The sequence below is a fragment of the Vanellus vanellus genome (genome assembly GCF_965231255.1).
Source record: "Vanellus vanellus genome assembly, chromosome: 1".
In the NCBI taxonomy this organism is placed as follows: domain Eukaryota; kingdom Metazoa; phylum Chordata; class Aves; order Charadriiformes; family Charadriidae; genus Vanellus; species Vanellus vanellus.
In genome coordinates, this window is record NC_138905.1 from 88,058,087 (window position 1) to 88,085,514 (window position 27,428).

A 27,428-nucleotide genomic window follows, 5' to 3' on the forward strand; every position below is an offset into this window, starting at 1 on the left:
AGAGACACATGGACAGAGAGGTGGGTGAAAGAGAAGCTAGCCTGTAGTTAAAATTTCCCTCTTTTCGAATTTGGAGTAAATACTCACAATACATTGGCATTCCTCAGCGGGCAATAACAGAGACTCAAGGGGGGTTGACTCACCCTGGCCTTTTAGTCCTTAGGGTGTCTGCCTGAGCAGTGTTCCAACTCAGGGGAGATGCTGGTCACAGCCCACTGCAATCGAGAAGGGCTCGAAGGGTCTTGTTAGAATCACTATTTATAGGGTCCCAGATAATTGACTTTCATCAGGTACTTTTCCACTCCAGTCCAGCTCGGACAATGGGATATTCTGGTACTTTCCACCAGTTGCACAAAGCCCAGAACTTGCTAGATCTTGAAGTTCTGGTATCACCCCCCTCTTTGGGCCACAATCCATATAGTGTCAGGAATGATCGACGACCATTACTATTTCCAAACAATAGGAGTCACAGGAGCCAGGTGCGCTAAGGAGTTGCCACAACCTTCTGATCCATCACCCTTCACTTTGTTTCTTTTGTGTTGGTTCATTATGTGTCCCAGGTATTAAAGGGTTGACGTAACATACTGGTCCTTAGTATTGTTATGTGGCCCAGGTTGGGGGGAAAAAATTGCACCAAGCGCCGAATGACCTAAAGGGGAGCAGGGGGCATTGCACCACCACAACAGGAGCCTGGTGGAAGAGGAAAGGTAAGTGCTCCCTGACTAAGCCCCTGGGTCTTCACTACTGCAGCAGTAAAGAGACGTTAAAATGTAACGCAACTTCCCTCGCTGCAGATAACAAGAAAATTTTAAAAATGCTTCACTGACCCTTGAACCTCAGCAAGGAAAAACAGAGCTTTTGGCACAGGGAAGCTCTTCTGCTGGCTCACAGAACTGCAGTGTGAAACTACAGCAAAATGAGGTCCTTTAAGCTTCATTTGCATATTTGCTATCAGTAAAACAAAACCTGGGTCAAAAGGGGAGACAGAAACTGAGACAGACTGATCTATCTTTTGAAAACCAGTGAGCTTATACCCCCAGAGACCTATACTACCCACTGCATGCAATTCCAACAGAGGCACAGAGAAAGATGTTATTTTGGCAATTTTAATTCTCCCTCCTTTATTATACAAAATACTTTACAATTAAAAAACATTTTCCCCAATAGAATCATATACAGATATTTATAATTAACAAGATTCAGTTACACACAAGATGGGGAACTTCTGCACAATGGAAAACAAGGACAGATGATCAGGTGAAAATTTAAGACTTGACCCCTTCCCCACCATATTCTGGGAGAGGAGGTTACACTTTAGGCCTTTATTCCTATCACATTCCCTCAACTCTGAGCTCTGGGATCTCCTCTTACCCCGACAGGCTAAGGGCCTCCACCTGTGTCCCTAGCATAAGTACAACACTCTGGTCTTAAAAGGTTCACGAAGAGACACTGCGTAACTAGCATCTGGCTGTACCATGAATTACCAGTACCCAGGAAAGGGGACTGCTGCCCCCCGTTTTCCCTAGCAACCCACATATAAACACATGCAAGCACATACATGGGGGAAGCATGCTCAAACCCAGAATTTCTCACCCTTTCACCAAATGGCAGTCCCACCCCACCAAAGCAACCTGCACTCGAGACGTGTCTCATAGGTAGTCTCTGCAGAATGGCTATCCTAAGGGCCTCATAGCCAAGCTGGGCATTACTGCAAATGCAGTCTGGCAAGAGGGCTGGATGCCACTGCCTTCCCCATTTTGATCATCTGCCTACCAGCAGAGTGTCAGTTAGTCACAGAGGTGATAACGCGAACCGCTCAGAGATGCTCAGGCCACAACAGACAAGTAGGGAAATTGCACACTTCAGTGGGAGGTCCTTGAAAAAGAGAGTTGCCAACGATGTGCCCTACCAGAGCAAAGATATGTGTGAACCCTAGTGAACATTTTCTCTCTAAGGAAGGTTACTGCTGGGCTGGGCCAACCCTGCACTCACAGGGGAGCCCATCCCAGAGTCACTGCTGGAGGCCAAATGCCTGAAGCAGTGTGGGGAGATCACGGGCATCAGCTGCCCCATACAGGTCACTCTGTCCCAGCATGGAGAGGGCCATGCGGAGGGTGCTCCAGATGTTGTCAGACATAGCGCCTTGCTGCCCCCGCGGACCTCGGCTCTTCTGCTGCATGTGCAAAGCCTCTAAGAAGTGCTCCACAGCCTCACTGTCAACATGAGAACATACACATGCTTATTGGAGAACACGGTAAATCTCATACTCCCTCCCCCATTTGCTTCTAAAGTAGTTTCCCTCCAAAACAGTTTCCTCCTCTTCACCAGATCCTGCCCTGCTCTAGAACCAGAGATCCTCCTTCTCCCTCTTAACAGAAACAGAAGTCAAGATGGCCCCTACTCCAACCGCATCTGCATGATACCTTCTTCTCAGGGCAGAGTCCACACACTCACTCTGCTCTCCTATGCCAAGGGAAGGCTGCAGGCAGCATGGCACTGCCCTAATAACCTATCACAGTCTCTCTCCCACAAACACATGCACACTCATGGGTCACAGTAGATCTGCCCATCCTATGCTCACCGGTGGGCACCTAAGTTGATGCAACTGATGCCCAAGTTGTAGCGAGAGCGGATGTATCCTGGCTGGATCTCCAGTGCCCGACGATATGCAGCCACAGCTTCCTCACTCCGATTCCCATTGGCCAGGGTGGCACCAAGTTTGTTCCATAAAAGATGGTCCTGGAGAAGGGGGCAGAGAGAAAGGGCTGAGATAAACTGGGCCTTTTTAAGCCCCAAGCCAACCCTCTTCCCCATGTGTCTGTCTTATTCCTCCACTCCAAAAATGTACCTCTCACGCAAGCAGCACCTCCACCCAAACCTTCACCCATAAGCCTCCAGCATCCAGTCTGCCCTTTCTTACATTGGGGCGTACACTGAGTGCAGCACTGAAGCAATCCACAGCCTTCTCATACTCTCCGCTAAGGTTGAAAAGGACACCCAGGCCACACTGAACATCAGGATCCACCGTTGAGGGGTTGCTGCGCACAGCTGCTAAGAACAGCTCTTTCACCTCCATGAACAGCGAGCTGGAAAAGCACAGAACAAAGACATTGGTGTACTGTGGAGACAGCTGGCCTTGTGTTGCTCCCTCTGCTCCTGCCTGGACCAGTCCCGACCCTCCAAGAAGCCTTTCAGGTGGAGGCTGAAATTTGTAATCCTAACTCACTCAGACAGCAGGGAACCTAGGACACGCTTGGAAGGGCCCAGGTTTGTCCCCGAGACACTCTCCTCTGGTTCCTTCTCCAGCAGGTGAGCATAGTCCGGTTTATGGCGTAGCCAGTCCCGCAGAGTCTCACATGCCTGCTTCTGCAAGGACTCGTTGGTGAAGCTGACCGCTAAAGCCATAAGTGCCGTGAGGTTCCCAGGCTGCAGTTCCAAGCACCTGCAGGTCAAAGAAAGAAAAGTGAATACAGTATTAAATCACTCCAGGAGACACCTAGATACAGGAGGTAATATAATCAAGACAGAGCACACCATGCTAGCCGTTATGGTCCTTGTGGCACTATGCACTAGACAAGGAGCCGTACTCAGAAGCTCTTCTGCAACACTCACTGTCTGAGGGCACTGATTGCCAAAAGCTCCTGTTCATTCTCTGCTTGGGTGGTTCCCAGATATTGCCAAGCCTGGAGAAGATAAAGATGCACAAACTCAGACTTCTTCACACCCAGAGAAAAAGATAAGCCGATAAACCACAGACACAGAGATTAAATCCACCATATTATCCCACGCATTTTTAGAGTGAGACCAAATATATGCAAGTATATACATTAGCCACAGATAGAAGTTTCTCTTGAAAGACACATAGACTTTATGGCACGTAAGTCCTCAAGACCAATAAAACTGGTGTGTTATAATGAAAAGAAGAAGTGAATGTCTTCCTGGGGATTTAGCATAAAGCACCTGTTGGCAGTTTTACACTTTTAAATGACAGAATTTCCACTTTTAATTTCTAACTGTGGTCAAACTGCAGAGGAAGGAGAGAAAAGCAGATCTCTTACTTCCCAAGAACAAAATGGCATAGCAGCAGTGCTAATAATAAGACGACCCTCAAGGTAGGCAGATGTATGTACTCATGCAGTGGTCCACTAGCAAGTGATAATCTTGGGGAGTTGACTGTCAGACATGAAAGCAGAAGCACTGTTATTTTACTGAATCTTCAGTCATCATGACACCAGGTACATGAAAACCACTTCCACCTCCAGGCTGCTGACGTAGGGAATATTTAATTAAGGCACTAAATCCGAAGTACTTGCTTCGCTTTATGTTGATAACCACACCCCTTGCTCAAAAATAGGCTAGACAGTTGGCAGAATTGTCAGCATGAAGTACCAGCTTTTTGAACGTAAGGCACAAAATCCAGTATCCACTGTCTCAAGGAAGGAAATTGTTTCATTAGCAAAGACCCAGACACACTGCACAAGCCACCACAAGCAAGAGGCAATCTACTGTCTCAAATGTCTAATGCCTCACTATATAGCTACCTGCAACTCAAGAAGAGCTGACCAGTGATAACTGCATAGTGTTCTACAGGCAGGAGAGCTGAGACTCAAGGTAAAGTTGCAATTTGGACCAACATTTCCTCCAGAGCAATTGTTCAAGTCTATTTGATCACTGTACCATTTGTGGAGTTTTGACTTCTCCTGTACTTTCTGGAGAATCACAGTAGAAGAATTCAGAATGTTTTCAACACAACTAGCCAGAACTGGCCCAAGATTTCCTCCCCTAAGGTTTCAACTACCTCTCCACTACGCTATAAGAGAGTACTGATTCTAAAGTAACATTAGCAACACCTTTTGACCACTTTAAAGCTAAAGTAGATCTCCAAAACCTCTGCTTTTCACCTACTCCCAGTACCCTAGAAAGTTTGATGCCTGGATTCCCAGAAGCCAAGAACCTCTGTTCCAAGAGATCACTCTCATCTAAGCCTCAGGTATTTCAAATTAGGTATTTCCAATCACACACAATTAGCAGGGCTTGAATCAGACACACTGAGAATTCAGCATCCCTGGATCCTTGAGGCAGGCACTCCAGAAACGAACAGGGCTGTATTTGCATTCTTCCTCTTCCTCCTGAGGATATCCACGTCCTCTGCCTCTGGAGAAAGGTGCACAGACTATTCCATTTCTCAAATCCATCCTGCAGGAGCTGAAGTGCTTTATGAAAATAAGTATTCACTGAATTAGGAGCTGGAAACTTGTCCTCAGTATAAAAATCATTCTCTGGCTTACAGCTTCAAGTGAAGACACCCAAGCCATCTCTCTCAACCCTTTTGGGTTACATCTTCTCCAGGCATCTAGATGGAAGACCTAACCAGGACCCCTAGTCTAACAAGCTGCTCAGAATTAGTCTTTAATACAGATATTGAAAGCAGTTATCATCTGCCATAAGCATCTCCAAACTTGCAATGCCAATAAAGACTTCCACAGAAGCAACTTAAGAGATGAGAACTCCTTGTCTTAGCTCTATGCAGTCTCATGTGCTCCAAAGACTTTTATGCAGCTCTGGGCCAGAGCCTTTGTGCTTTTCGTAACCAACCTCAGTCATAAGCCTCCTTGCCCACAACCCTCCTGGGGATTCACATACATCAGCTATGTACCCAGAACCACAGAAAAATAAGATGTTCTCATACACCCCACACAGCTCCTAACACTGAAGTGAGTTTTACACACACACACACACACACTCTGACACCTCACTAGGGAAGGATCCAAGTAGCAGGACACCTGGCCAAGGCCTGTTATCTCTGCTCTCACTCACCTCCATATGATCTGGCTTCTGTTGTACTGCAGCCTCAAAGAGCAAGACAGCATTGGGGAGGTCACCTTCCTCCAAGCGCTTCCGCCCCTCTTCAAATGCATCCGGGTGATCTCTCATGGGATTATCTTCCTCAAACTGGTAACCCTAGCAGGGAAGACAGACAGGGGCTAATGCTGGGAGAAAGGCTTAGATAGAAAAAGCACTCTCTACAGTACAGCACAGTCTAGTCTTGCTGCATCAGAAACACTCAAATTGCAGACCAGCCAGCACCTTGTCCTCTCTGCGAGTTTGTAGCAGATCAGAGAACAATGGCTCTTCTTCCTGCTTGCTCTGTGCTGAAAAAATTCCCCCAAACCAGACCTGGAATAAGTCGCAACAAAAACTAAACATCTGGTGTTGGTCCTATCAGCTTGGGGGCAGGGTGGCAACAACACTTGCACTCATTGCAAAGAATCCCAGCATTAACTGGCATTTGGTGTTGGGCAAGAACTAGGCAGCATTTGCAGACAAGCACAAGTGAAAACAGTATGTACTTAACCCCTAGCCGATCTGGGATGAGGGTGCAAGCGAAAGCAATAGGTCAGTGCAAGAAAGAATCCCAGCAACATTCAGGGTCTGTGGAGCTCATCTGCAAGGCAGCCATACTGACAGTTTCCTCAAGGCAGTCCATCACAGTGCTAGTGCTGAGACCCTGCTCTCTATTACCTTGTCATATGATGAGGAGCTGAGGTCTTCATAATCAGAGAGCCACGGGTGAGCCTCTGCATCTCTCTTGGCCATCTCCTCCCATTCTGCCTGGAGTTTGTCCCAGAAGTCCACATCTGACTGAAGGAAGAACAGATTGTGACTACAGTACCTTAACCATAAACTGAGCTCTGTAGACACCCTCTTAAATGTTTCTAGCCCTCCTCACAGCATGCAAAGGAGAGAGGTAATCCTACCATGGGCTTTCAGTTGGTACCCCAGCCCTCCTCCTCCGCCAGCTTTACCTCCACAGCAGTCTTTGCCTGCTCAAATTCCGTATCAAGAGTTGACATGTTTCCAGATCGCGCAAATTGATCCACCCAGGCATCGGATGCCCCCTGGGAGTTTGGAAACAGAAACACACCTTTCTTTTTAGAATTTGGCAACCTCAGGGCACACCTCAAAACAGCAGGAGGGTCTGTGATGACCCCTCCTTCCCATCAGCAAGAACTGATGGCCTGTAAAGTAGAAAAGAGTTCACACAGATATCCCCTTCCTCCTAGTTACTACAGGAAATGAGAAAACTCACGCTGCCCAAATACCTTCCCACCTTCTGGCTAGAATCTGCTAAGACGAGCCCAACAGCCCCTCCCTCACCTCCCCCAGCCGAGTCATTAGTAGAGCATTGCTGAGAGTTGGACTTGCCATTCTCCCTTGCTCCCAGACTATGCACTCTGGCAAAAAGCCTTCCTCCTTCAGACCACATATGGCTGGGGCTCCTACCTGCTGCTGTATAAACTCAGCTGCCCATTGCTCTGCCTGATCTTGGTCTCTGTGGGTCACCTGATTAGCTTCGATCGATACCCTCCCATCTCCGATCTGGCGGACAAACTTTAGGAACTGTGGCAGAGAAATGAAACAAGGGTGGAGCTGGGCAAACACTTTGCCAACAAGCCCTTTGCCCATGCCCCCCTCCTTCACTAAGACTTCACTAAGGACTTCTCTCTGCAAAGCGAGCACAAAAGGCCCAAAAAGGTGGGGAGGACAGAACTTCACCAGAGTCATGTGGTAGAGATGGATAATATCTAGAGTGGATTGTAGGGTTCAACTTCCAACAATCAGGGGAGAAATGGAAACAAGGGACAGCAGGCGGCTTTATTCCTTTACTGTCTTCCCCCCTTCTCAATTCCCCACACCCCTTATTCACACTAGGTATCTGTCAGCCCCAGGCAGGGAATTTCTTACCTCAGAGTTCTTGAGTTTTGGATCATCCACTTTAGAAAGAAAATCACTAACAGTTTTCTTAAGATCATCCTCAGGTTGATATTCCTCATACCTGTGTTCAGAGGCAGTAAAAGGGAAAGAGAGAGTCTGATACCAGGCAACAGTGATCTCTTTCACTAACGGTCTACACAATACAACCCCTCCTCAAACACTCTGTGGTTCCCCTACGTGACTCAGTACCTTTATCCATCTGTAAAAATTCAAAATTACTACTAGGTTAACTGTGCAAGTGACTGACAAACACTAGCAGAATTGAACAATTACAGTTGCAGCACAGTTCTGCAGAACAGTCTGGATTCCTTGGCAAGCTCCCACTCTATCAGACACTGCAAGTTCTAGCACTATGAAAAAAGAGGTCATATATCTAGGAACAAAGAAAGTAGGTCATGCTCATGGAAGAGAAACAGTGTCTTGGAAAAGCATCAGCTCCACAGAGGATGGAGGGCTATAGCAAGCACACAACTCAATATGCTGCCTGGCTTACAGCAAGATAGGACCAGTTCCAGGTGTTACCACTACGTTCAGTCGCAGTGAAGTCTTTGGAACTGCTGGCAATAACTCAGGAATGTCTGTATTTGCAGAAAGGTATTAGAAAAGACAAGAGCCAGGAGGAAGGAGAATCCAAATTTGCAAAATCTCTTTTAGGGAAAGATCTAATAAGCCCAAATTGCTTGCTTGCATTTTGCTTCTTTAATTGGAAAACTTGACTCTAGTCAACAGGTACCTAAACACAGAAGGTGCATAGTAGTACACTGTTCTTTAGTCTACCGCACAAAAACACATTAAAATAATGTCTGGAAGGCTGCATCTAGAAATATGCAGAGAAAAGGCTGGATGTGGTTTGTTAGGGAGAATAAAATGGTAAAAGGTTACAACTAGCAAAGCATAGTACCTAAGATCTCTAAATCTAAAAAAGCATCTGTTGTGGAAAAAAGTTCTGCTCGGTTAGGAGCTTCTGAACTCACTCCTGAAATCACTTTAAGGAGCTTTGCATTAGACATGAGATTAAGTTAGCCTACATGATCACAGTATCTTCCTGGAAGTGGAAAACAGAAAAGCTAGCATTTTTTAAAAATTTCAGTCTCCAAGCATTGTTTCCTCCTTTCTCTGAAACCAAATGCCCAAGAACATCAACCTAGGTTAAATGACTCAAAAGCATTCAGGCCATAGCAGATTTCTATCACCTATCCAAGCTTCAAGACCCAAGTAGATAGCAGCAGTAACTAGTCTTGAGAAGACAGACTCACCATTTATCCGCCAAAGACTGGTCTTCCGATTCCCCAAGCCACAGTTTCTCCTCTGACTGCTCTAGATATTCTTCTGCCCACTTGGCAGGAGACACAGATAGCGGATCTGCATCAGACATCAGGAAAAATGGTGAAACAAGTAGGATAGGCAGACCATCACTCAGATTAACTTCAGATTTTGCTCTCTCCATTTTACAGTTAGCTACAAACAGAGAAGACCTCTTCAAAGAAAGATTGTTTACACTTGTTTCTAACTTAATTTATTCCAATCTAAAAATCAAGCCTTAGGTTCAGACTGTGTATTAACACAGATTCCACTGTGGTGCCAATAACCTTACGGTTTTTCTACTTTAATTTCACAACTTACTCTGCTCCATGTGAGATACTATGTACATCAAGGAAATTAACAATGCATTACAAGTCTCTGTCAAAAGCACAGCCCACAAAGCACTAGGTTTTCATCAGAGCTTTCTCAAAGACGTTTGTAAATGCTGATTTATATTCCCGTAAGTATAAAGAGTGAAGGTCAAATAATGGGACTACCTGGCTCTCTACAGTGGCTACTCCTGGAGAAGAGAATGGCACCTATTTAAATCTTACTCAAACTTTCAGATTAGGTCATGGATGGTAACAGGACCCTATTCCAGCCCCAGCTCTATACACAACGCAGGATGGCTTTTCAGATAAACTACTGGCTTGCTTGAAACAGAAAGCTTAACCTTTGGGTCAGAAACATTCACTTTGCACATTTCCAAGGCACAACATTCCCTCTACCTCCATGAAACTGACAAAAACTACTTGGCTAAAGCACTAAACAATATTTGCCTTTGTACCAAAGGCAAATTTAGCCTTAAGAGAGGGAATTAGAGAATCTGTAAGCAAGAAGCAGTACCAGATCACCTCCAGAATTTGCATCAGTTGAATCATTGTAACTTTTATAAAAGCAGTTTGAATAGCCTGCTTCTCTTAAGTTCTCCAAGTAATCAAAGCTAAAGACCCTACACCTGAATAAAAGCTTCCACACCACATTGTTCATGATTTGGCTAAACCATTGCAAAGCAGCTTCCCGCCACCCCATTAAAGCTGCTACAGTAAACACTGCCTGCTGGGCCCAAAGCATTACTCCAATTTCACATTCAGTAACTCTCCACTATGCACAGGCATGTGACCGGGCAATATCTTGACAGTAATTCCAAAAGCAACCCTTCACCTGTCACTTCAGCAATGAACTCCTGTGACCAGTCAGCCTCATTGTAATCTGAAGAGACATCACCAGCGCTGTCCGCTGCAGCCAAGAATTCCTGGGTCCAGTTTTCAGACAGTGCCAGGGCTGCCACACCTGGAGCTACAAGAAGTAAAAAAACAGAAGTGAGGATTGGAGGACTCAAAGGCATCATTTAAGCGTTCCAGGCTAGCCCTCACCTTCTTTCCCTTTCTCTTTGTTAGAATAAAATCACAGAAAGATTCCACTTGGAAGGACTCTCATGGGGGTTGCTAGTGTTCTCACAGCAGGTTAACACTAAAGCTAGAGATTAGGTTGCTCAGGGCATTCATCAGGTAACTTCTGAACTTCTCCCAGGCTGGTAATTCCCCAGCCTCCCTAGGCACCCATTCCAGTACTGAATCGCCCTCCAAGGGAAGAAATGTCTCCTTACATCTAGTCAGTTCCCCCTTCTGCAAGTTGTGTCCATTGACCCTTGTCCTTTTACTGTGTACTGCTGCAAAGATCCTGGCTGTGGCTGCTGAAGGCAGCAACTAGACACCCCACCCCCCAAACCCACTGCCCCTTAGACTCCTCTTCCCCAGGCTAAACAAACTCAGCTCTCTCAGCCTTTCCCCTTACACCATGGATTCGGTCCCTGAACACCCTATTGATCTCCACTGGACTTGTTCCAGTATGTCAGTGTAGTGGGAAGCCCAAATCTGGAAACAATACTCCAGATACCACCTCACAAGCACTGAAGAAATGGGAACCACCCTGCGAGGAGCTTAAACATAATACCAAGACCTTTTCCAGCTCTCCACCTATTCTAGCTCCCCCTCACCTCGCTGAGGGGCCTGTCGGAAGCTTGACTGTTCAATCTCTTGCATCTCAGCCAACAGGTCATCCATCTTAAAGGTCTGGGGTGCACGGGACAGTAAAGGGGCATTCTGCGTTTGCAGGAACTCTCCAACCAGCTGCCAAAGACAAACATAGCATAGAAGATGAACAGGCAGAGCCATGGAGCATGAGAAGAAGAAACGGCCTTGTCAGAAGGAAAGATTAGAATCAGGTAAGGGGAAAAAATAGCAAACAGCGTTGATAAGAAAAGCAGTAAGGAGATGCATCAGTCTGTTCTTACCTCATCTTCAGTGGCCACTCCCAGTGGTTTGGATACCTAGAGGGAACAGTGGGCAATTATCCCAACAGCTTTGACCCCATCCCCCTCTCCACACACGCACCGTGACCGGATTAGTTTACATCTTCCCCTTCCCTGAGCTTAGCCTGTCAGCGTTTTCTTGCATTAGCTGCCTGCTTATGCAGAAGGTGTCCAACCCACCTCCCACCATTTTTCTGGGTTAGGGCCCGTGGCAGCAAGGCATACAGCTCACCACAGCCACCAACATCCTCCGAGTGCCCATAAACACAGCTTCCACAAACAGGCCCTCACCCCATAACCCCACAGGACAAAACAGGGTGACCCCATGGGCTCTTTCCCCCCAGGAAAAAAAAAAAAAAGCAACACCGCACCTGTCTGCGCCAACAGTCCCCCCACACTGCTCACCCCACACCCCCTTTCAGCCAGCGCACCCCGACCCCACATTGGCTGACAAGCCCCGCACCCAGCCCCAGCTCAGCAAGCGGGGAGCAACCAGCAACAACACTCACGGCTGCAGCTCCGGGAGCCCCGGGGGGCCAGGCCAGCGGGCCCTGAAGTCCCTCCTGCCGCAAGGCTTTGTCCTGGGTGAAGTGGCCGGCCAGCTTCATGAGGGGGTTGGAGCCCCCGCACTCCGGTTCCACCAGCTCCCTCATGGCCATGGCGCCGGGCAGAGAGGGAGGGAGGAGGGTCGGCGCCAAACCCCACCGGGCCTGCACCTGGCCCCGGGACGGCACAGACAGCGGGTGAACGCCGGGAGGAGTGACCGGCTGCCGGGGGAGCCCAGCCCCGACCCACCTACCACCAGCCGGCCGCCCCTCCCTTGCGGGCACGGGAGCCTGCCGGGGGCGGGCCGGCCGCCCCCCCCCGCCTGCCCGGGCGGGCAGGCCCCGAGGCCGAGACCGACGCCGCACGAGCGGGCACCGGGCTCAGAGGCATACCGCCACGGCGCCAGCTTCCCCCGCCGGCTCCCAGCGCGGCCGGGCACAACTGCCGCGGCCAGGAAGAGCCGCCACCACCACCCGTCACCAGCCGCCCCAGGCAGTGGAACCCCACAGGCCGGGCCGCGAGCAGGACACCCACCCCTCCGTCTCCCTCCACCCCGCCCCAGCCCCCACTCGCCGCCGGGCCAGCCCGGGAGAGGACACCCGCTCGACAGGGCGGCAAGGCCGCGGCCTCCCCAGCGAGCCCCGCACCCCCACCCGTCCTTCCCGTCAGCCGCCCGGGCGGCGGGACCCCCCACCCGGCCGCGGCACTCTCCGCCTGCGCCGGCGGAGGGGGCGGCCGGGACCGGTGCAGCGGGACATCCCCCCCACCCCGCGCCCGGCACCGTACCTGGCGCTACCGGGGGCTCGCGGGACTCACGGGACGAGGAGGGCGGGGCCAGCCCTTAAAGGGCACCGCACCAGAGCGCCTTAAAGGGCCAAAGTTCCGCAGTCTGCCAGCGGCCGGAGGACTGCCCCGGTCCCGGCCCTGCCGCTCAGGTCCCTCCCGCGGTTGCAGGGGTGGGCCGGTCCTCCCCGCCGACACAGCTGGAGCCGCGCCCGGGCGGCTTCGGCTCTTCAGGCGCAGCCCGGGGGGGGGGGGCGGCGGCGGCCCCAGCGGGGGGTTGTAGGGGCACGTTGGGGACAGGGGGTCCTCGTCGCATTGGAGGAATTGCGCGCGTTGGCGGACGGTTGTGTTATGATTTGGTTTGTGGTGGCTAAAATCTTGCGGCTGGGGGGTAACAGGTAGGAAAGTGCCTGTCTTTGGCTGGAAAGTATGTGGTGGCCTCAGGTAAGCACTAGAAATGCCGCCTCCTTTTCGGTTTTTGTCCTTTTACAGGTGCGATTCCAAAGGAAGAGCGAACCACCTGGAAAATCGGAGCTCACTTGTGTATAGCCTCTAAAAGGACGGGAAAAGCACAAAGAAGGGTTTGCGTGATGTGTGCTGCCTCCTGTGACGTTGGGGTGCTAGAAATAAATTGGTTTTGGAATCAAATCCCATATTCTCCTTTTCAAAAGGAATATGCTCCTTTGTAGGGTCCTTTCCAGACTTCCCAGATACAGCTCAGCTATCCAAAAACTGAGGTCTGGTGCTGTCTTAGACACTCTTCTTTGGCAGTAAGTCTTCCTGACTGCTCTCCTTACAGCTTTGAAAGGTGTTATGACATCTACAGCCAGTTTTGTGCTGACAAGTAGTACGGCTCAACAGGAGCAGATCTTTAAAGTGATAGAGTGAGGACTGGAAATCCAACATCCACAAAAAAAAAAACGTTTTGGGGGAGCTTTACTTTGAATTATGTCTTCCCTGGTCCAATGGACTGCACACCAGTGCAATGTAGTTTGCACATTGAGACTGTTCTGCAGTACAAACCAAAGTGCAGCAAGCAGGGATTACTAGAAGATTCACTCTGAAAGCACACTTCAGACATCCATTCAGGCACCGATGTGGAAGCACCCTGCATCTGGCAGGCAGCTACGTTAAGATGGTGACATTTTGAAAAGACATTTATATAACCACTCTTACACATGGAGGCTGAGGCTGCGCACACTATGTAACACTGGCACAATACACGCCACTCTTCCAGATGTCTGCCTTATGATGTTGCTCCCTACTTGCCTGTAAATTGTGGTCATCCTAGGACTATGACTGCACTAACCTGACCCTTCCAGAATGAAGCCTGTGGGATGACAAATGAGACTCACCTGCTATTACCAAATGCCAGTGCTCAGTGTGATCAAGGGTTAGCAAAGGCACTGGAAGAGAGAGACAGAGGGAGGAGGCTTTTGGGCAGAATCCTGAATTACTTTCAAGAAGAACAGATGGACAGTGCAGCTCCTAGAAAAAAAAAAAAAAAAAAAAAAAAAACAAACCAATAGCCTGCACAAAGACATGGATTAAACATTAGGAAGAAATTTTTCACTCTGAGGGTGGTGAGGCACTGGAACATGTTGCCCAGGGAAGATGTTGAGGCCCCATCCCTGGAGGTGTTTAAGGCTGGGCTGGATGGGGCTTTGAGCAACCTGGTCTAGTGGGAGGTGTCCCTGCCCATGGCAGGTGGGTTGGAACTTGATAATTTTCAAGGTCCCTTCTATCCCAAACCATTCTATGATTCTATGGACAAGGGGAGTGTAGGTGTTGACATAAGAGATGGGCAGAAATCCAAAAGCCATCAAAGACTGAGCAGTGAAGAAGTCGAGATGAAGCAGTTTTGATTTATAAACATTTGTATCAGGGTCTTGGGGTATGCCCATGACACCAGCCTATGATACCAGTTCAGCTTGTCCTACTGGTTCAGGGCAGGGACTCTGAAAGACTCATCTGTAAAAATGTCCCCACAGCCTCCCTTCTCCACTCTGAGCAGCACAACAGTCCCCATAGGGAACGCACCCAGGGTCATTGCTACTGCCTGCAGGGACAAGACACTGAAGAAAAACGTACTCTCTCTTCTTTTCTCTCCCTTCCCCTCTTTCTCTTCTCCTGGGAAGACAGTTTCTTTTCCCTGGCTCTTGGCTGCCTTCAGGCTCACAGACTCTTGCAAAGCAGTGCTCACTGCTAAACCAGTTCCAACATTAAGCAATCCTTTGATCTACTGAAAATCTCATGGTATCACTTGCACCAGTCTGAAGACAGCCTGTAGGAGGCCTTCAGAAATCATCTTCCATGGCTCTGTCACAGTTTGTCATTGCCTAAGAGTGAGGCTTGGGTGTTCCTCCACTTGAAGGTACAGAAAGAGACCTTGCAGGGTGAGAATTTATAGGTCTTAGACCCAGACCAAAGGAGACAGAAGGAAAAGCTGGATGGCCCCATTTACCCCTTACAGTCCCAAAAGACTAGGATGCAACTAAAGGAATCAGAAGTGGCAGTGGTGGGAGAGCATCCAGGACAATCATAGCTATAGCTGTTGGTGGATAAGTATCCTGCTGAAGCCACAAATATTTCTGTTTGCAGGTAGAAAGCAAAGGGTCTGATCTAAGGTCAGCAGGAAAAGGACCAAAATCAATGGACCTCTGCATGCTAAGTGTAAGTATTTTGGCAGTAAGAACTGAAATATCAGGGGCCCTCAATAACTCTTGGAGAGGTGAGCAAAGCAAATTTTACAGTTCCTGAAAAGGCTGTCCCATGCTCTGAATCCTTCAGCCAGTCTGAGTTTGATGGTAGTGTGTACTCTGCTGGAGGTCCTGAGCCTGATGGGAACCAGTGACAAAATAGAGGTCTCTGCCTAGCTATTGCCCATCCTACCTTTGTGAAATTCATTATTTCTTTCCAAGTGCAGAACTTTGCTCATGCTTTTATTAAATGGTGTTCTACTCTCTCAGGCCGTTTCTCCCATTGATAAAGATTATTTGAATACTAATTTTGTCTTCCAATTACATTGCAACCCCTTTCAGGTTAGTGTTGTCTGCAAGTTTAATAGGCACACTTTCTAGTCCACTGTACAAATCACTGAAGAAACTATTAATACCACACTGAGAACAGATCTCTGCAGGACTCCTTCTTGATACTTTTCTCCAGATAGAGAGCATACCATTGAAAACCAATCTTAGAGTTTTCTAATCAGCATCAGACTCTCCTAACAGTGATTTCAGTAGATCTGGTTTCCCATGTTTCCTAGCTTATTTGTAACACTGTCAGATGAAACAGAGTAAAAATCCTTTCTGAAGTCAAAACATATAACATCTATTCTTACTTCCTTACCCACAAGACCTGTTAATCTACCGTGAGAGATAGGTTTGACTTGATTTCTTTTTTTTTTTTTTGGCAAATGTGAGTTGTCTACTTAATATTTATTTGTTCCAGTATCACAGGGGGAGGCAAAGTAACACTGGCTGACCAGTAATTCATCGGATCCTTTTTTTTTAGCCAATATTATTTGGCCTTTATCAGTCTTCTGAACATCTCCATTCTCTAGTGGGCCTGACATTGCTTCATCCAGTTCTCCAACAGGATGAATTTCATCAAGACTACCTGGTCTGAAAGCACTGACTTTGCCTAAGCACTTAGAAATCTAGAATAACTTTTTACCCATTTGTCAGTGGTGCTATTTAAGGCATTCACCTAGCCACCATCACAGTGAAGACAAGTGAAAAATACTTGCAGCTTCTTGGTATCTTTGGTCAATTTTCCATTTCACTGAGCAGAAGGCTGATCCCTTCACTGGTCTTCCCCTCACTGCCCATGTAGTGACAGGCACTGTTGGTGGGCTGATGACTCATTTCCTCTCCACCACAGACAAGGTAATTATTAATTTCCTCTTTGAAGTATCTTTGTACATACTTGAAGTCAGTTGCCATGTCTCCCTGAATTCCTTCATCTCTAGACTACACGTTGCAATTTTTTCAGTCCTCCTGCTTGGATGGCCCCGGTGAGTTGTTCCCCACTGTGGGTTCACTCACCCACATCTGCCTGTTTTGTAGCAGTGTGGTACCAAAACTGGACACTCAGTCCTGTGTCATTCGGTGCTGTGAGTGCTGAAGTCACAGTAGTACAGAATTGATCTGACAGCTTATTTCATCCGACCTATAGGCTGCCCTTCTAGCCAAACAAACTGATATGATGTGTTGCCTTTTTGGCAACAGCGTGACATTGACGTACATTCTGCTTTCTTCTGAGAAGACGATAATCTGAAACTTTGCATTTCCAAAAGCAACAGAGGATCTTTTGGCCCTGGATAGTCCCCATCTTTGACATAGTGATCCTTCAAACTCCAAAATCATGGGTCTAATTTGCTCTGAGAGGTGTTTGTTGTTTTTTTTTTTTTTTTTGTCTGAAACACGTTGGTCTGTTTTCATAGTAAAACCAAACACCTAAGGGAGTATCTGTGGTCACGCTGGGAGAGGACGGGAGTCAGGAACGACTGTGTTGTGCTCTTGGACCTGTCACTTCCCTGTGCTCTGACCTCAGAGAAATTACTTTGCCATCTCTGCTTTGGTTCCCCTACTTGCAAAACAAAGACGAGGTTTCTCCTTTTTTTGCTGTTTTTTTGTTTGTCTGTTTGTTTTTGTTTTGTTTTCTTTTGTTAATGAAAGAGCCTTGAGCAGCTGGGCAAAAGGAGCAGTGTGATTCAACACCCTAAAATCTGCAGGGAGGGAAACGAGAGCACAAAACCACGGATCGGGGCCGGGGGGGACGCACACACGACACAGTCCGCCCCGGCAGGGGTTCAGCCCAGAGAAAGCACCGGGGGAGGTACCGCCCCCCCGCGGCGGCACAACCGAGGCCGCCGGGGCGCCCGCGGGCAGCGCGGTCCGGAGCGGCAGCTCTGCCGGGCCGCCCCCCCGCACAGGCCTCCCGCCTTGCGGCGGCACGTACCGCCCGCCCCCTCCTCCCGCGGCCGCCCGGGCGCCTCCTCCGGCCGCCCGGGAGCCAATGCGCCGGGGCGGCGGGCGGGCCCAGCGGCGGCCCGCGGGGTGGTGGCGGCGCCGGGCCCCGGCGGCGGCGCAGAGCGCCGGGCCATGCCGCAGCACAGCACCCTGCTCCACCTGCTCGCCGGAGGGTGAGTGGCCCCGCCGGGATACGCGGCCGGGAGGGCCCGAGGCTGCTCGGGGCGCCTCGGCCCGTTCTCCTCCCCCGTGGCTACGGCGGCCTCTCGCCGGGGAGCTCCGGGCCCGTGGTCTGCTCTCGCCTGCTGCCAGGCCGGGGTCTCCCTCCGGCCGCCGTCCCGGCTCGTCCTCGCCGCGGCCTTGCCCGGCCCTGAGGAGCGAGGCCTGCGGCGGCGGCCCGTACCAGGGCTACCCGCGGGCGGGCCTGCGGTCGAGGCCGCACTTTGCGCGGGGGGCTGTGGGGCCGCAGGGCTCGGCAGCAGCTGGCAAAGAGGTGGGGGGAGAGGAGGGCCGGCCTTGCCCCACGCCAGACACCGCCGGCGCCCCATAGTCCTCACCCGCCCTTTCTCCGCTGTGGCGGGTTCAAACGGTGTTCAGATGGCGTTGCTGTGGCACAGCCGGGGTGAACGTGTGTGGCGCTTGCATTTTAGGAAGAAGGGGAAGCCTCCTCCCTGTGAGCCACGGGGCCTTCACCTGGCGTCTCATCTAGCCTGAGCCTGCCGGGGATGGGGGGCAAGGGAATGGGGGGTGCTGACCGGGAGGGCTGGGGGGGTGAGAGGTGCCGTGAGGCCACTTCGGCGGAGCAAATGGTGGAGCATCCCTGTCTTTGGGAGGGCAGCCAGCCCTCCATCATCGCGTGGCTGAGATTCCGGCATGTCTTCCCTGGCTTTAAATAGTGCGGCTGAGTCTGGTGAGTCAGGTGTTTGGAGCGTGGGTCCCAGCAGTGCCTCTGAATTCGCAGCGTGCCCTTGAACGAGCTCCTTCTCGTGCGGCGTTTCACCCTTCTTCTCATGAAGAGACATCTAAGTCTCAAAACAACGAGCTTTGGGTTTATGATGTCCTAAAGCAGAAGATATTGTGATCCTCTGGACTTTGCTGAGTAACTGCAGAACTCCCTTGCCTAGACAGTCACCTAATCCCTTTCCAAATTCCACCGGCCTGTTGGAGTCCATGTGACAGTGAAGTCCACGGTGTGACATGTGCAATAAAGCACATCATTTCATTGCTCTTAATTAGTAAATTTCCAGTTTTCTGCCACTAATGCAGTTGTGCCTTGTTGATCTTTGCTCATATGTACTTGCTGTCTCCGTTCCCAGTGTTATTTTGTATATGTCATTCTCTTATTAATTTATCCTTTGAACTATATAGTCACTGCATCTTAGCCTTTCTTAATATATTTTTCCATATTTCTTAGCTTTCTTCTTAAGTTTTTCCTCATCCTTATTTTCCACTTTGGTTCCCGAAAAACTGGGAGTTTGGCTGGTGACAGGAGCATTGCTAGTGGGAGCTTTGTCAGTCTGTATCCTGTCCTCAGCCATTAAGCAATAATCCTTGAATTACAATTACTTAAAACCCAAGAGGTGAATAAGAGATGAATAAGAAGTTCAGGTTATTGCTGCAGTATATAGCTGATGTTGTTCACTTCATCTTCTAGTACGAGAACTGGGGACCATCAAATGAAACTAGTGAGAGGTTTGTTCAAAACTAATGCAAGAACATAGCTCGTAACAGTGTGCAGTTAAACTCCTGGCCACAGGATATTAGAGGGTAAAAGCTTTTTATGTGTCCAGAAAGCATTTTTAAAAGACTAATGAAAAAGAATGTTTTAAGGCTATTGAATGCAATGCAACATTTCTGGCTGAGGATGTTCCTGAGCTGAAAATAGCAGGAAGCTGGGAGAGTGTTCTGAAGATTAATATTTGTCCTGCTCTTCCCTAGGTGATCTTTTTTTGCCTGTGTCCTAAGAAGAATGCTGGTTTAACTGCAGATTTTTCTGCCCTAGCATTGCTATTCTTAAATGAAGACCTTCAAGCCATTTCAATTTTTGGATAGCCTAAGTAAGGGTTAGAAAGTGAATAAACCTTGTCACTTCTGTGCATGTTCTCATACCCTTTTCATGTAATTGAAAAAATGTTTGGGTTTTTTTTTTTATTTCTCTCAACTAATCCTCTTCTTCTGCCACCTCAAACTTCCCAGTTTTCCTTCTAAAATGTGAAAGCAAAATCTAGAGGCAAGTACTGTTTTCTAAGGTAAAATTACCTGCCTTCTTCCATTAGCTCTTTTTGCCACTGCTTTGCTCTGAGAGTGCTGTTGTACTGGTGATAAACTGCTGCTCTTCTTCATATTTTGCTGGAATTGCTCTTATTCCTGCTTCTAGAGTAAGGATTTCAAGGGTTTGGTTTTGTTGAACCCATCTGTTTAAGCCCAGCATAAGGACCTTTGGTGACTGCTCAAGTTTCATGTGTTTTTTTGTTATTTACCGGTTGTTGCAGTTTTGCCCAATACTGTGACAATCTTTATTACCCATGGATTTTATCAAGAGGAAAATGTTACCTCCTGTCTGTTGGTGGAAAAACTGAAAATTGTTATGTCTAGTCTATAACCGATTTTCCTGGACTCTTGCAGGACCACTGCTGTTTGATTCTTTACTGACAACTGGTTTCAGGGCAGGGAAAGAGTGGGGCTGATATTTTTTTTTCTCCTTTTTGAGATTTTGTGGTCTGATTTTAGTCCATTTAGCATCTATGCTGTAGACAGAGTGCTAAGGCTCTAAGTGTGTTTTTGTGAGATATCGCACTCACTTTTTGCAAAACTGAAGTATGTTACATCTTTGTAGTTGCTTTTGTGAATCTAGCTTTTGTTTGGTAAGTTCCATTAAAAAAAATATACACCACCCCCACTCCACCCCAACATTGATTAGTACAAAGTGTCTTTTTAAGTCTATAGCGATCTGATTCCGTAATTCTCTTCTGGCATGAATGTCGGGCCATATAACCTTAGCAGCGTAAATTTTTACAAATACACTTTTGTTTTAGTCCTGGTAGGTATTAGAGGTCTTCTAGGCTAGTATATTTCCCCAGTTCCCTGACATCTCTTAAGCATTTCAGTCTGTAGGTATGAAGTCTCCTCAGTCAGCTATTTTTAATATCCATGGCCATGGGGGTTTTGTGCCTGCTGATTTTAAAATGTTTGTTCCAACTAGATTTCGTTCAATTTTGCCATCATTAGTATTGGACTGAAAAATAGTTCATCCCTTTGTGACAAGAGTACATAATTTTCCATTTCTCCTGAAACAGAATAATTTTGGAGACCAATGCCTTTCATACACTGTAAGCAGCTGTATCATCATGACTCTCTTACTGATGATTAAATGACCACCATGCTAAGAAGTAACAATTTCTTTAACTCTTATTATTGCTTTTAAAATTATTTTATCTATACATATCAGTAGCTTGAGGAACTTGAATTTCGGAAACTTTTATATATACTGGAGGCATGGGTTCAAATTCATATCGTGACCATGCTCAAGTAGGGACTTCCTGAAGAAATAAGGTATTATGGGAAATATTATATAAAGTTGTGTCTCCTTATGCACTGTTAGAGAGAAAAATCTTTAGGATACCAAGCAATTGCTTCTCTAAATGTTGTCCTGTTGTAGTGGTTGCTCAACTTTTAGATAAGAAGTTGAAATTGCTCTATTCAAGACTTCTTAGACATCTTGATCTGTCACCACTGTACTCAATCTTCTCCTGAACTGGAAACTATACTTCTGATGAAGAAAACAACAGGCCTGTAAGTCTGGAGCCTGTATCAGGCAAATTAGCAGAAACTATGGTAAAGAACAGTACTGTTGGACATCTGAATGAATATGGCCTACATAGGAAGAATCAGCATGGCTTTTATAAAAAGGGGCCCTGCCTCCTGTGACTCCTGGGTCACTACATAGACTGTCTTGGTGTCCATGCTTGATCACCTTGTTCATCCAGAGAGACTAAGCCAGGATGCTTACTGCTTTGCTTTGTGTCTTCTGAGCCCAAGCTAAGTTCTTTGGTGATGTTCCACCTAATCCCAGACTTCCACTACTCTTCATATCTCCTGAGAGAAATTGCTGCTGATTGGCCGCTCTGCAAGTCAGCACTGCTGCGTAGATCTGCAAAGGGCTTAACAAAGCAGTGTGAGTGTAATGGGGTAGCATAACTAGTTGCTAGTTGCTGGCATCATTAGCTGCATAACCTTCTAGCTGCCAGATCTTCGACTCTTGGGCTTCATTGCAATGAGCATCCAGGCCTCTCTTTTTTTTTTTTTTTTTTTTTTTTTTCCCTCTAACCTGCAGGAATTAATAAATGAAGCCCTAGCAGCGAAGGCTGTGAGAGCAATGTATGTGTGCGCTGAGCTGTATAGACTTTTTTTCAAAATAATTCTTCAGAACTCTAGCCATTTGTTGTCCTGTACCGCCATGCATAATTCTGTTGATATACTTGATTCTTCCCTGATATCTTGTAGTTTTTTGGTTGGTTTTTATTTCTTTGGAGCAGAGTGAATTTTTTTTAAGCCTCCATCTCTTGTGAAACAAAGCAAATTTGGCTGTAGCAGATATGAACAACTGTCTCTTCGTCAAAGCCTCTTGCATGGCTGTTTTGTGCAAATTGGTCTCAAAACAGTCTTTCAGGTACGGAGCATCCTCTAGAAGAACAGAGTTGTCAGCCAAAGGATCTGAAGGGGCAGAAGCTGAGAACTGAACGTATCAGTTCTGGCTTGTGCCTGGGTGGCAGAAGGGGAAAAAGGGGATATGTGTCCTTCCAGCGTTACTGAGGTGTGACTAGACTGACTGACGGTGATGGTTCATGAGTTCCAAAAATAGCTTCCATCTGCTAGAGGTCGTGGTCCTCTTCATTAAGCAAGTCAGGCTGGGGGTGAGCCCAGCTGTTGGCAGGTAATACAGATCTTGCTTACAGGGCCTTGCAAATGTGGGGCTGAATGGGTTATTTGAAGACACAGGCAGGCTGAGGGGTGGGAGAGTTCTGTGCTGCCCTTCGCTGAGCCAATGCTGCTGCGGGGAGGTGTGAGGCACGGTGCCTGGTGATCTCAGCAAAAGGCATTGCAGCGAGGTTGGGCAGCAGAAGTGTTTGCTCTGGGAAATTCTGAATGCAAAGATCAGCAGCTTTGAGCTAAGGGACTGCTGAGTCCCTATGGACTTGGAACTGTTTGTCTGAAATACTGAGTGAGGTTTCAGAGTGAGGCTGCCAGGAGATGTCCCAAGCTAGGCCGTTATTACGTTAATCAATGTCAGAGCAGGAGGTCATGTGTGACGCAAGCTGGGAGACCTAACCTCCTCTCCTAGAGGGGAGAGGTTGTGGGTGAGCAGGGTCAGAATTATTGCCCTGTTCCTGCACGGGGGTCATTCTTGCATGTGCTCTTATGCCCTAGATGTGGTGGCACAGCTGGAGCCATCCTGACATGTCCCCTGGAAGTGGTGAAGACACGTCTACAGTCATCCCAACTGACACTGCGGCCTCTGTGCCTCTCAGAGATACAGTTGCCGGGGATGAGCATGAGGCTGATGAACCCCACCCCACCATCTCCTGGAGTTCTCAAGTTGCTGAGGTGAGTAGGATAGGGCATTGTGCTTGTTAGCACCAGGGAGGTGAAGATTTGGCCTTCAGGTGGGGATTGAGAGAGAGATGGAAGTAGCATTTGAGCTGAGTCTCTGGAAACCGCAAGTGCAGTAGGAAGTTTCATCAGAGCACAGGTACATTTACTTATCACAGTTGACCTGTGCTTTGAGTCTGCAGGGCAGCTTTTGGGACTGTGAGAAATTTCTCAGCTAGTGGTTTGATCAGACCCAGAGTGATGGTGTCAGCAAGAATAGGAAGAAATGACTGAAGGAGAGGGGAGAAGTGGTTGGAGAGGAAATGAGAGTAGGGCAGAAAAAGTTAAAAAGGATACCACAGGATGTGAAGAGAGGATGCTATAAGAAATACTGAAGAACAAAGAAGGAGAAGGGCCCCCATCTTAGTTATTATGCTGATTTGTCTGTTCATTTCCTTCTGTAGGGCCATCCTTGAGAAGGAAGGCATGCGATCCCTGTTCCGAGGTCTGGGTCCAAACCTTGTTGGGGTTGCTCCTTCCCGGTGAGTACTGATCCCTGAGGGTAGCTCGTGCTGTGTGCTTTTTAAAGGACTTCTGTGACAGCTATTGTTCCACATACCGAAAGCAGTCTGCGCCTTGTGCTCATCATGTCACAGGACTCCTTCACACACACATTTTCTGGACCTTCTGATTGTAGTTGTAATATATGATTGCTGTGGGCCTAGTATAAATGGTATCTGATGTCACATTAGACAAACCTGTGCTGGGAGTAAGAAAAGTTGGAATGAAACCCCACAGCAGTGCTGTTGCTGCTCCTCAGTTAAACTCTAACCTCTTCTGTATTTCCTTCCAACCAGTGCTATATATTTTGCTGCCTATTCTGGTGTTAAGGAGAGGCTCAATACTGTCTTTGTGCCAGAGTCCAAGAAAGTACACATGCTATCAGCAGCCTGTGCAGGTGAGCCTCTTCTGTCTCAAATCAGAGCCAAGGGGTCCTTCTGTCTGTAAGCGTAAATGAGTTTCATTCCTTCCTCATTGCTGCTCCCATCAGTCCTGCTCTCTTTTCTGAAGTTTTCTTCCTCCACACATGGAGCAGTGAGTTCCTTGGATAACCTAAACATTTTCTCACTCTTCATTCTTCTTAGGCATATCTCTTCAAGTCGTGGATCTAGTCTTTACCCCTTCCACGGCTATCAGGAAAAGAGCTCCATTCAGCTGTGAGACGGAGAAGGCAGTGTGTAATTTAGACCACTCACAGAATAATTTATCTTGATATATCCCAGTTCTCTAAAAATCTTCCACTCTTGCAAGTTTAGCCTGTTGTTTCCTGCCTCTTTGTAACACCAGGGCCTGTAGTAGGGTTATGTTGGAGGCAGAGGAGCTAATTACCACCAGACAAAGGCTGGAATGAGGGAGGAGGAGAATCAAATAGTCTGCCCTAAATGTCTCTTCTCTCATGGGAGCTCAAGGTCATTCTCAAATCGCAAAGACCTGCAGCCTGCCAAGCAGAATTCAGAGAGCTGGTAGATAGGCACTTCCTCACAAACTGTCAGTGTGATCCTGGTGCTCATGGCTGTCTTCCTCTTCTGTTTTTCAGGCATTACCTCATCCACACTCACCAATCCTATCTGGTTAGTGAAAACCAGGATGCAGCTGGAAGCCAGGTAAGGCAGGGTGGCGATGCAGAGCCACTCTGTGTCGAATGAGAACTGGCTTCAGGGTGGAGTTGGGTTGGGTAAGGGTCTGTGACTTGCCATCAGAGCATAGGTCGTCAATGCATGCTGGGGAAGAGTCATACAGTTGTGTTCACAACAGCATTTTAGGTCAGTGGAGCAGTATGCCATTCTAACCCTCCCTCCTCTTTACAGGGTGAAGGGAGAGATTGGCAGCAATGCTCTCCAGTGTGCCATGCATGTGTACCGCACTGAAGGCCTTCGTGGATTTTACCGTGGTATCACTGCCTCGTATGCTGGAGTGTCAGAGACCATCATACACTTTGTCATCTATGAAGCACTGAAACAGCAGCTGAGAAACAGCCATCATTCCCTTTCACCACCACTCACACTTTCACCAAACAGCCATGATTTCTTTAGACTAATGGGAGCTGCTGCTGTCTCCAAAACATGTGCTTCATGCATTGCATATCCACATGGTGAGTAGGTCCACTCTCCTTGCTTCTATTCCCCTTGATGGGATATGCTGTGCCTGTAGGATCAATCTGCTAATATCACTTCCTTTTTTGACTCTCCAGAGGTCGTTCGGACACGGTTGCGAGAAGAAGGATCACGATACCGTTCCTTTATACAGACTCTGCAGCTTGTGGTCCATGAAGAGGGACCCTTGGCTTTATACCGAGGACTCCTGGCTCACTTGATCCGCCAGATCCCAAACACAGCTATCATGATGGCTACCTATGAGCTTATCGTACATTTGGCCTCTTCCACCTTGTAAGCACACTGAACACCTGGCTGAGGCTGCTGTAGAGATATAGGGACATCATGTTCCTGAGACTTGGTCTTTTTCTGTGCTCTGAGAGGTGGTACTTTTCATCACATACGAGAACTGGGTCAGGCATAGCATTCTCAGGACATAAGACTAATTTTGTGCAAAGTTTTTGGCTCCAATGTGCACAATGTAGCCTTTCTTCTTTCTGGAGACTTGAATTATTCTGGTGCTGCAAGATGTCAGGGCACTGGTTTGATATTGCCTGCTGCAATCTCCCTGTATGAAACAAGGGCATGGAACTTACTAGAAAGGAGACAAAGGAGAAGGCGTAAGAGTATCTTAGACAGCCTCAGCATGTTCGCTTCTTTTGGACCAGTAACAACCATGCATGGGCACAGTTGGACATGAAGACAGGGTAGAGCTGAGACATCTGAGAGAACTGCAGCAAGCAGAGATCTTGTGCTGAGACATTTTGTGCCTTCAGAGGGGCTCTTCCACTTTCACCTGCTGTGCCACCTTCCTGCCCCTAAGGAGGACTTCTCAACCTCAGCTGCCATGAAACGTCCCATTGCAGAATCTTCCTTTGGGTCCTTAACATGTTGCAACCATTGCCCCAAGAAGTGTCAGGCAGCCGACATCCTCTTTTTGTCTTGCAGAGTCTGAATAATCAGACCAAGTAGATCAAGGGAAGAAGCACAACCTGCTATGAAGCACTACCCTAACAACTCATGCTACTGGGCTCATAGCCACGCTTTGCCATTATCTTGTGTTTCCATCCCCTCCATTCCCAACAGAAAGAGGAGGACCCCTCTTTTCCTCAGAAGTGCTGGAGCCGTTCTGCTACAAGCTGGAACCCCTGGTGTGAAAAATCATTCTTTTATGCTGGTAAAGAAAGTGGATCAGGTGAAAAGACACATGAAACTGAGGATTTGGCCTGTTTCTATTGATGATACACTAAGTGTATGGGAAAAGCCTTATTTTTTTTTTTTCTGTAATCAAGAATTCAGTTTGCTGCTTGCCTGTGACAGGCTGGGATGCCTGTCACACATCCCGGGGAAGGCTACGTTGTGTTTACAAAGAGTATTTTGACTCTCAAAAAGCCTGGGGGGTGTGTGTGTGCAAGTTCAGGGGTGTGTGTGCAAGTTCAGGGGTGATGTGTTTTTCTTGTTCCAGCACATACACTAAAAAATGTAACCCTTCCCTGAGATAAAGCAGTAACTTCATTAAATACATGCTCTGGACAATCTCCAGCGTCACATTAGAAGCTACACTGACTGTTTCTTTCCCTGCTTGTAGTGAAAAACTGCAGAAGCCCTGAATATTTTATTTGAAATCCATTTATTTTAAAATCCACTTTTTTTCCTCATCCTTCTTGCCTTCATTCATTTAGTTTAGGAGTATCGACAATTTTACAAAGCGACACAAGCTGCAGTGGTTTTTTTTTGCATGAAACAAGAATAAACCTCAAACGACAACATTGAAAAAATATACAATATATATATATAATATCTGGGGAGGGGTTATGAGAGACCCCTATGGCTGGCTCCTCCTTACAAATTTCTGTTCTTTTCAAGCCTCTCCTTTCCTCATCATAGTTTGAATGGTGCCACTGTCATGTGCAAGTGCCCTAACACATGTTTCTAGAGAGCCAGATGGGGGGTCAATAATGTGAGGAATGTCCACAATGAGAATGGAGGAAG

General features: G+C 47.7%; 2 protein-coding genes across 3 annotated transcripts; one reads left to right on the plus strand and one right to left on the minus strand.

Moving 5' to 3' along the window:
- Positions 1-1,101: 1,101 nt before the first annotated feature.
- Positions 1,102-12,178, minus strand: PEX5 (peroxisomal biogenesis factor 5). 2 transcript variants are annotated; one of them, XM_082498490.1, is made up of 15 exons: positions 11,902-12,086; positions 11,375-11,410; positions 11,078-11,210; positions 10,243-10,377; positions 9,033-9,138; positions 7,747-7,837; positions 7,285-7,401; positions 6,807-6,899; positions 6,523-6,642; positions 5,818-5,961; positions 3,613-3,683; positions 3,227-3,442; positions 2,921-3,086; positions 2,582-2,739; positions 1,102-2,213 (listed from the first exon to the last, which is right to left on the minus strand). In XM_082498490.1, exons 1-15 carry the CDS (start codon positions 12,049-12,051, stop codon positions 2,012-2,014), a joined length of 1,938 nt encoding a protein of 645 aa, XP_082354616.1. In that variant the 5' UTR covers positions 12,052-12,086; the 3' UTR covers positions 1,102-2,011. The 2 variants fall into 2 exon arrangements, with proteins under 2 accessions (XP_082354616.1, XP_082354615.1); XM_082498489.1 differs by lacking the exon at positions 7,285-7,401 and having other exon boundaries at positions 11,902-12,178.
- Positions 12,179-17,826: 5,648 nt separating this feature from the next.
- On the plus strand, positions 17,827-27,267 carry LOC309672082 (solute carrier family 25 member 36-like; the record flags this gene model as incomplete). Its single annotated transcript, XM_082483497.1, has 7 exons — positions 17,827-17,867; positions 23,122-23,298; positions 23,748-23,825; positions 24,141-24,241; positions 24,881-24,947; positions 25,152-25,435; positions 25,535-27,267. The coding sequence occupies 7 exons, from the start codon at positions 17,827-17,829 to the stop codon at positions 25,732-25,734; spliced, it is 948 nt and encodes a 315-aa protein (XP_082339623.1). The 3' UTR covers positions 25,735-27,267.
- Between the last annotated feature and the right edge of the window lie 161 nt (positions 27,268-27,428).